This window comes from Oncorhynchus clarkii, chromosome 24, assembly GCF_045791955.1.
Source record: "Oncorhynchus clarkii lewisi isolate Uvic-CL-2024 chromosome 24, UVic_Ocla_1.0, whole genome shotgun sequence".
Classification (NCBI taxonomy): Eukaryota; Metazoa; Chordata; class Actinopteri; order Salmoniformes; family Salmonidae; genus Oncorhynchus; species Oncorhynchus clarkii.
Window position 1 is genome coordinate 40,691,359 of NC_092170.1, and position 9,906 is coordinate 40,701,264.

Genomic DNA, 9,906 nt, shown 5'->3' on the forward strand with positions numbered 1-9,906 from the left:
TCTATCTGTATTTAGGTAATAGGTAACTAAAACTCGATGTTCTATCTATGTATCGTGAAGATCTGATGAATGTTTCACAGAGGGTCATACTGCCCTCTCCTGGAAGGTTGACTAAACTGAACTGTGTGTTCATTAAAATGCCTAGGCAATGGGAACAATCAATGTAAACTTCCAATGAGAAACAATATTTTAGCCAGTGATGATTATGATAATATGCAGAGCAGCTGTTCCAGTACAGCAATAGCTCTATGTTTGTTACACCAGTCTGATACACCAGTCTGATACATAAGTCTGATACACCAGTCTGTAACAGTTAGTAGAATGTTATAACACCCATATATATATATATATATATATACACATGTTTTAAAACGTAACGGGCCTGATAAGATATTTTTTTTATGTTTTTTTGCACAATTTCTGTTTTATACTAATTTCTGTTTTATACTAATCTACAGGTAACTGCCCAAATGATGGAAACACTTGAGTACACGAGGGATACAAATTATATTAAAAGCCGGTGCTTCCACACAGGTGTGGTTCCTGAGTTAACTAAGCAATTAGTTTCCGATCATGCTGGGCAGGCCATTATTTTGGCAATTATTTTGGCTACCATGGGAATGACGCAATAAGATGACCAATGCCATCATCCACAGGGAACAAGTGGTCACTGAATGGTTTTATGAGAATGAAAACTATTTAAACCATATACCATGGCCGTCTCAGTCACCAGATCTCAACCCAATTGAACACTTCTGGAGCAGCGTTTCCAACCATCATCAACAAAACACCAAATTATGGAATCCATTGTGAAAGAATGGTGTTGCATCCCTTCAATAGAGTTCCAAACACGTGTAGAATCTATGCCAAGGTGCATTGAAGCTGTTCTGACTCGTGGTGGCCCAACGCCCTATTGAGGCCCTATACACCGTAACAGATTTCTTTGTATTATCTTTTACCAGATCTATTGTTTATATTCTCCTACATTCCTTTCACATTTCCACAAACTTCAAAGATTTTCCTTTCAAATGGTACCAAGAATATGCATATCCTTGCTTCAGGGCCTGAGTTACAGGCAGTTAGATTTGGGTATGTCATGTTAGGTGAAAATGGAAAAAAGGGGCAAATCCTTAAGAGGTTTTTATAAGAATTTAAGCTTTCTGCTAATATCAGATATGTCTATGTCCTGGGAAACATTCTTGTTACTTACAATCTCATGCTAATCGCATTAGCCTACATTAGCTCAACCGTCCCGCAGGAGACCAGGCAATCCTGAAGAACCAGGCTCATCAAATAGGTACTAGTACTCTGGTGAGCCGCACGGGGAGTTTCCCATCTTCCATTTCTCGCACCCCTCTCCATACTACCCTGTTGTGGGGTGACCGGTCCAAATCTTTCCAGGTGCTCATAGACTCTGGGGCCAACAAGAGCTTTCTGGACACTACCCTGGTTCCGGAGCTGGGAATCCTCACACAACCCCTCTCCATACTACCCTGTTGTGGGGTGACCGGTCCAAATCTTTCCAGGTGCTCATAGACTCTGGGGCCAACAAGAGCTTTCTGGACACTACCCTGGTTCCGGAGCTGGGAATCCTCACACAACCCCTCTCCATACTACCCTGTTGTGGGGTGACCGGTCCAAATCTTTCCAGGTGCTCATAGACTCTGGGGCCAACAAGAGCTTTCTGGACACTACCCTGGTTCCGGAGCTGGGAATCCTCACACAACCCCTCTCCATACTACCCTGTTGTGGGGTGACCGGTCCAAATCTTTCCAGGTGCTCATAGACTCTGGGGCCAACAAGAGCTTTCTGGACACTACCCTGGTTCCGGAGCTGGGAATCCTCACACAACCCCTCTCCATACTACCCTGTTGTGGGGTGACCGGTCCAAATCTTTCCAGGTGCTCATAGACTCTGGGGCCAACAAGAGCTTTCTGGACACTACCCTGGTTCCGGAGCTGGGAATCCTCACACAACCCCTCTCCATACTACCCTGTTGTGGGGTGACCGGTCCAAATCTTTCCAGGTGCTCATAGACTCTGGGGCCAACAAGAGCTTTCTGGACACTACCCTGGTTCCGGAGCTGGGAATCCTCACACAACCCCTCTCCATACTACCCTGTTGTGGGGTGACCGGTCCAAATCTTTCCAGGTGCTCATAGACTCTGGGGCCAACAAGAGCTTTCTGGACACTACCCTGGTTCCTCACACAACCCCTCTCCATTCCCAAGGACGTCAAATCATTGGATGGGCACTCTATTGGCATCGTCACCCACACTATGTGTCCCATTAACCTGGGAGTGTCAGGTAATCACAGCAAGTCTACGCAGTTCCTGCCCATCAAATCCCCTCATGCACCCGTGGTTTTGGGGTTTTCCTGGCTCCAGAGGCGCAATCCTCTGATCGACTGGGCTACGGGTTCTGCTCCAGCAGCGCGCCGACACCGGCCTCGGGTACAACTCGGAGGGCGAGGCGCAGGGCGTTCCGGACGACGACGGTGGAATGCCTGCAGCATTGAAGGTTCCAACACGTCCTCGACTGGAACCCAGCACCTTTCTTCCGGACCGTACCCTCCCACTCCATGAGATAATGAAGGCCCCTCGCCCGACGCCTCGAATCCAGTATGGAGCGAACAGAGTACACCGGGGCCCCATCGATGTCCAGAGGGGGCGGAGGAACCTCTCGCACCTCAGACTCCTAGAGCGGGCCAGCCACCACCGGCCTGAGGAGAGACACATGGAACGAGGGGTTAATACGGTAATCGGGTGGAAGTAACCTATAACAAACCTCGTTCACCCTCCTCAGGACTTTAAATGGGTCCACAAACCGCGGACCCAGCTTCCGGCAGGGCAGGCGGAGGGGCAGGTTTCGGGTCGAGAGTCTGACCTGGTCCCCCGGTACAAACACCGGGGCCTCACTGTGGTGGCGATCTGCAATCTCCTTTTGGCGCAGCATGGCCAGCTGGAGGTGAACACGGACAGCCTCCCATGTCTCCTCTGCGCGCCTGAACCAGTCGTCTACCGCATGAACCTCGGTCTGACTCTGATGCCAAGGCGCCAGAACCGGCTGGTACCCCAGTACGCACTGAAAGGGAGAGAGGTTAGAGGAAGAGTGACTAAAAGCCCTGTCTACCTCAGCTGACTACTGTAAGCGCACTGGGCCCCCCTTCAGCAGTGAGGTAATGGGAGCCGCTACCTGACCAAAACCCCGGATAAACCTCCGGCAGTAGTTGGCAAACCCTAAGAACCGCTGCACCTCCTTTACTGTGGTGGGAGTCAGCCAATTACGCACGGCTGAAATGCGGTCACTCTCCATCCCCACCCCTGCAGGTCATGCTCCAACAGGCGACCAAGCACAATGCGCCCCAGGGACACATGCTCGGCACGTGTAGCGGAGTATATCGGAATGTCATCCATATACACCACTACACCCTGCCCGTGCAGGTCCTTGAAAATCTCGTCTACAAAAACTTGGAAGACTGATGGCGCATTCATCAACCCGTACGGCATGACGAGGTACTCATAGTGCCCTGAGGTGGTACTGAAAGCCGTCTTCCACTCGTCTCCGTGGATCGGCGATGGCTAGAAGGCCGGCGATGCCGACCGCCGAACGTCGCCCGAACAAGGAGAGGGACCGACTTCGTTGGAATGGGCTCATTCTTCTTGACTGGCCTGCGTAGTATGGCTGTCCACTCAGGATCTGCCCCTCTGGGTAGAGTCCTGCAAACTGTATACCCATTTAATTGGTCCTTTCCCCATCTCCAAGATTCTTAGCCCCTCTGCTGTTCATCTGCTGTTGCCCCATAAACATCCCACCTTTCATGTGTCTAGGATGAAACCTATATCTCACAGCCTTTTGTCTCATGTTTCCAGGCCCACCCCTCTTCCCCGTCTCATCGATGGCCAACCGGCATACACGATGAAGCGCCTCCTGAACGTTTGGCCACGAAGCAGGGGATTCCAGTACCTGGTTGACTGGGAGGGTTATGGCCTGGAGGAGAGGTGCTGGGTCCCCGCTAGGAACATCCCGGACCTAGCCCTCATCACTATATTCCATCGTCGGCACCCTGGTCAACCAAGTATGCACCCAGGTAGGACGCTGGAGGGCTGTCAAACCCTGATCTGTTTCACCTGTCTTTGTGCTCATCTCCACCCCCATCCAGGTGTTGCCCATCTGCCCCATTATCCCCTGTGTATTTATACCTATGTTCTCTGTTTGTCTGTTGCCAGTTCGTCTTGTCAAGTCTTACCAGCTTGCTTATCCGTCTTCCTGTTCCTCAAGTCCTGTTTCCTAGTTTTTCCCAGTTCTGACCCCTATGCCTGCCCTGGCCCGAGCCTGCCTGCCGTCCGTACCTGCCTGACTCTGACCTGATTACGAACCTCTACCCACCCTGACCCCGAGCCTGCCTGCCATCCTGTACCTGCCTGACTCTGACCTGATTACGAACCTCTGCCCACCCTGACCCCGAGCCTGCCTGCCGTCCTGTACCTGCCTGACTCTGACCTGATCACAAACCTCTGCCTGTCCTCGACCTGCCCTTTGCCCCGTGTTTATAATAAATTATCTGAGAACTGTACTATCTGCCTCCGGTGTCTACATCTGGGTCATATCCTGAGTCATGATAATATAGACATAATATGACATTTGAAATGTCTTTGTTCTGTTTACTGTTAATTTTTTATTGCTTATTTCACTTTTGTTTATTATCTACCTCACTTGCTATGGCAATGTTAACATGTGTTTCCCATGCCAATAAAGTCCTTAAATTGAAATTGAATTGAGTACATGGCATCCTCACATCTAATCTGATGAGGTCTGATCTTTTGAAGAAGCAAAAACAGCAACTTCCCCATGAGAATAATATAAAAATGCATAACCTCCGTAACATGCGGAATCCAGGGGAACCGTAACATGCGGAATCCAGGGGAACCGTAACATGCGGAATCCAGGGGAACAGTAACATGCGGAATCCAGGGGAACCGTAACATGCGGAATCCAGGGGAACCGTAACATGCGGAATCCAGGGGAACCGTAACATGCGGAATCCAGGGGAACCGTAACATGCGGAATCCAGGGGAACCGTAACATGCGGAATCCAGGGGAACCGTTAGGAGAAATACTATTCCATCATTTCTAGCCTGTGGTGCTATCAGCAGTGCATCATTCATGACAACAACAACATCATAAGCCTCAGTTCTTAGAGCACGGCTCTAGCAACACCAGGATTGTGGGTTTTGATTCCTGGGTCATATTATAAATGTACACTACCGTTCAAAAGTTTGGGGACACTTAGAAATGACCTTGTTTTTGAAAGAAAAACACATTTTTTTTGTCCATTAAAATAACATCAAATTGATCAGAAATACAGTGTAGACATTGTTCATTTTGTAAATGACTATTGTAGCTGGAAACGGCTGATTTTTTTATGGAATATCTACATAGGCGTACAGAGGCCCATTATCAGCAACCTTCACTCCTGTGTTCCAATGGCACGTTGTGTTAGCTAATCCAAGTTTATCATTTTAAAAGGCTAATTGATCATTAGAAAACCCTTTTGCAATTATGTTAGCACAGCTGAAAACTGTTGTTCTGATTAAAGAAGCAATAAAACTGGGCTTCTTTAGACTAGTTGAGTATCTGGAGCGTCAGCATTGGGCGATTCGATTACAGGCTCAAAATGGCCAGAAACAAAGACCTTTCTTCTGAAACTCGTCAGTCTATTTTTGTTCTGAGAAATGAAGGCTATTCCATGTGAGAAATTGCCAAGAAACTGAAGATCTCATACAACGCTGTGTACCACTCCCTTCACCGAACAGCGCAAACTGTCTCTGACCAGAACAGAAAGAGGTTAAGGCAGCAGCTACTCTTCCTAGCAAAATTAAGTCAGTTATATTTCTTTTTTTTAAACATTACAATGCATTCACAACAGCTTTCACAACATATTAAATTGTGGCGAAAGCTGAAGATACTGATAACTAGAGGGCGTGTCTATTTGACCTCTTGCCCATTTCCAGGAAGTGTATTAGGTGACGTAGAAAATACGTTGCGGTAACATAGCTCACATGTAAGCAGAGACATTGTAGTGACTTTCCTCCATGCAAAGAGTCTTTCACAACTTCGCCGGTGAGTTCCTTTACTTTACTTTATTTATATGAACACATCCTCAACTCTTTTTTTTTTTGATTTTGTCTTAAATAATATTTTCACTGTTTTGAAGTGGAAGAATGTAAATTCACTAGCTATTCTCTCACGACAAAGACTGTATGCAAATATAACAAATCTGACAAAAGTCTTTGACAAAGAAAGAATAAGTTTTGGATTCTTTTCAGACATTTTTCTTGTGAAGTGTCTTATGAATCACAATCGTGAGACTTGTGTATGCTATTAATTGTATTTTGCAATAACCATAGAGTATCAATTCACACAATGAAAATTAACCATATTGTGGTGTCAAATGTATTTCTTAAATAAAAGGAATAACATTAACAGGGGAAATCTGTGATTGGTACATTCATGTTTTAATTTATAACCCTCAAACTACGGCCTGGGGTATACTTTTGATCAAATGTGGGTAATTAATTAATTCTTCAAAATGTTCATATTGTCAATCAACTTGTTCTAAACAAATCAAAATCATTGTTTAACGTTTCTGTATCAATATGGACTTAAAGTCCTTTGGGTCATTTTGACCCTAGACAAAACATCTCATTTGATAAATAGGACCTTTATTTGAATCTAGGTTTCTCAGAAAACATAACAAGTTATCCGTACCGCCAGAGGGTGGGGAGGATATGTATCACTGATTTTGACAAGATAGACCAAACACAGCGCATTCGGAAAGCATTCAGACTCCTTGACATTTTACACATTTTGTTACATTACAGCCTTATTTTAAAATGGATTCAATAGTTTTTTTCCCCTCATAAATCTACACACAATACCCCATAATGACATCACAATACACCATAATGAGAAAACAAAAACAGGTTTTTATTAATAACTGAAATATCACATTTACCTAAGTATTCAGAAACTTTGAGGATCAACATTGAGCTCTGTTTCTGTTGATCGTCCTTGAGATGTTTCTACAACTTGATTGGAGTCCACCTGTGGTAAATTCAAGCGCCTTGATGAAATCGACTCTCATGAGGACCGCCACAGGAAAGGAAGACCCAGAGTTACCTCTGCTGCAGAGGATAAGTTTGTTAGATTTACCAGCCTCAGAAATTTCAGCCCAAATCAATACTTCACAGAGTTCAAGTAACAGACACATTTCAACATCAACTGTTAAGAAGAGACTGCGTGAATCAGGCCTTCATGGTCGAATTGCTGCAAAGAAACCACTACTAAAGGACACCAATAAGAAGAAGAGACTTGCTTGAGCCAAGAAACAAATTTTAGATTTTTGGTTCTAACCGCTGTGGCTTTATGAGATGCAGAGTAGGTGAATGGATGATCTCCGCATGTGTGGTTCCCACCGTGAAGCATGGAGGAGGAGCTGTGGGGGTGCTTTGCTGGCGACACAATAAATCTGTGATTTATTTAGAATTCAAGGCACACTTAACCAGCATGGCTACCACAGCATTCTGCAGTGATTTGCCATCCCATCTTGTTTGCACTTAGTGAGACTATCATTTGTTTTTCAACAGGAAAATGACCCAAAACACCTCCAGGCTGTGTAAGGGCTATTTGACCAAGAAAGAGAGTGATGGAGTGCTGCATCAGATGACCTGGCCTCCTCAATCACCCGACCTCAACCCAATTGAGATGGTTTGGGATGAGTTGGACTGCAGAGGAAAGGAAAAGCAGCCAACAAGTGCTCAGCATACGTGGGAACTCCTTCAAGACTTTTGGAAAACCATTCCAGGTGACGATGGTTGAGAGAATGCCAAGAGTGTGCAAAGCTGTCATCAAGGCAAAGGGTGGCTACTTTAAAGAAACCTGCACATTATAAGAAGAAGAGAAAAAATCTTATTTTAATTTAGAGAATATGCAATGTCTATGTTTTGATAAGAAATCATTTGATATGTTGCTATGAGTAGTGCTTTTTCCAATAGTTTCTTGTTGGGGTCTAAATGACCCCAGTTGAGAATCCATGTCAAATATGTTGGTCGTTTGAGGGTTAAATTAATGATATTTCGACAATTCTCCATTGAACCTGTTTTGAAGACAGTGTTTTTTACAATTACATGGTTTACAAATGAAACAAACTTATATTTGGGGTTCTGATGGGATATGACAGTTGAAATGAGCACAGGAAGTATTTAAATTCTTAAATTATATTCATCAAGAAACAATTACTACATTGAATTCATTAAAGTTAAAAAGTATGTACCGATCTCAGATTTCCCCTTTAAATGTAGAAATACATCTTTATTTTAATAATTTTTTTTGCTCTGCATATTTTTCAGATTCCTCAAATCTAGTAGCCACAATGCCATCACTTTCCCCTCCACTGGACTGTGGCTTCAATGAAGATACCATAAATATGACTATAACAAGTCTCTACTTTCTGTCGTTCATCCCGGCCCTCATCATCAATGGGGTAGCAGCCTGGGTCTGCATGCACCTTCGGTCAACGTCCACCTTCATGGTGTATCTGAAGAACCTTCTGGCCGCTGACCTTCTCATGACCCTGACCATCCCTCTCAAAGCAGCCAATATCCTGCCCAGTGCTCCTCTGGCTCTGAAGGCCTTTTCCTGTCGCTACTCTGATGTTATTTTCTATCTCTGTATGTACATGAGCATCATTCTATTGGGCCTCATCAGTCTGGACCGCTTCTTCAAGATCATCAGGCCCTGTGGCAGGTTGTTGGGTCAGAACCTGGTCTTTGGCAAAGTGCTGTCTGCCTCTATCTGGGTGGTGCTGTTGGCCACTGATGTCATTCCAACCATGATCCTGACCAATCAGGATCCCACCAACAAGACTAATGAAGCCTGTATGGAAATGAAGAGCGAAGCAGGACACGGTTTGCATAGAGGCGTGGTCATATTCAACAGCTCAATCTTCTGGGTGGTGTGTGTTCTTATTTGCTTCTGCTACATATGCATAGCAAGGAAGGTTTTTAAATCATACAGGAAATCAGGAAGCAGCAATGACGAGGGGAGGCATAAGACTAACGTGCGGGTGTTTTTGGTTCTGGTGGTTTTCTTGGTGTGTTTTGGCCCCTACCATGCCATACGCATCCCCTACACCCAGCTTCAGGTTACCCAAGCAACCAGCTGTGCTAAGGCTACCTTCCGGATCTCTAAAAAGATCACCTTGTGGATGTCAGCCATGAACGTCTGTCTGGACCCTCTCATCTACTTCTTCCTCTGTAAGACCTTCAGAACCACCCTGTTCAAGACCCTTCGTCTCCCACCTGGGACCTGCTGCTGGCTCACTGGGAGAGGGTCCGATCCCAACACAGCGGAGGATCAGACCCAAACACAGGAGACTCCCCTGGGAGACTCAAATCAAATCAAATCGAATGTTGTTTGTCACATGCACCGAATACTACAGGTGTAGACCTTACATTGAAATGCTTACTTACAAGCCCTTAACCAACAATGAAGTTTTAAGAAAATGCCCCCCAAAATCTAAATAAATGTAAGAGAAGAATAACAAATAATGAAAGAGCAGCAGTAAATAACAATAGCGGGGTTATATACAGGGGCACCGGTGTCGAGGTAATTGAGGTAATATGTACATGTAGGTAGAGTTATTAAAGTGACTATGCGTAGATAATAACAGAGAGTAGTAGCAGCAGCGTTGCGGGGGGGGGGCAATGCAAATGGTCTGGGTATCCATTTGATTAGCTATTCAAGAGTCTTATGGCTTGGGGGTAGAAGCTATTTAGGAACCTCTTGTACCTAGACTTGGCGCTCCGGTACCACTTGCCGTGCGGTAGCAGAGAGAACAGTCTAT

At 45.4% G+C, this 9,906-nt stretch overlaps 1 protein-coding gene across 1 annotated transcript; it reads left to right on the plus strand.

The window, feature by feature from the left end:
- Positions 1 to 8,433: 8,433 nt before the first annotated feature.
- LOC139382665 (P2Y purinoceptor 13-like) lies at positions 8,434 to 9,507 on the plus strand. Its single transcript, XM_071126754.1, has one exon. The coding sequence runs from the start codon at positions 8,434 to 8,436 to the stop codon at positions 9,505 to 9,507; it is 1,074 nt and encodes a 357-aa protein (XP_070982855.1).
- Positions 9,508 to 9,906: the final 399 nt, after the last annotated feature.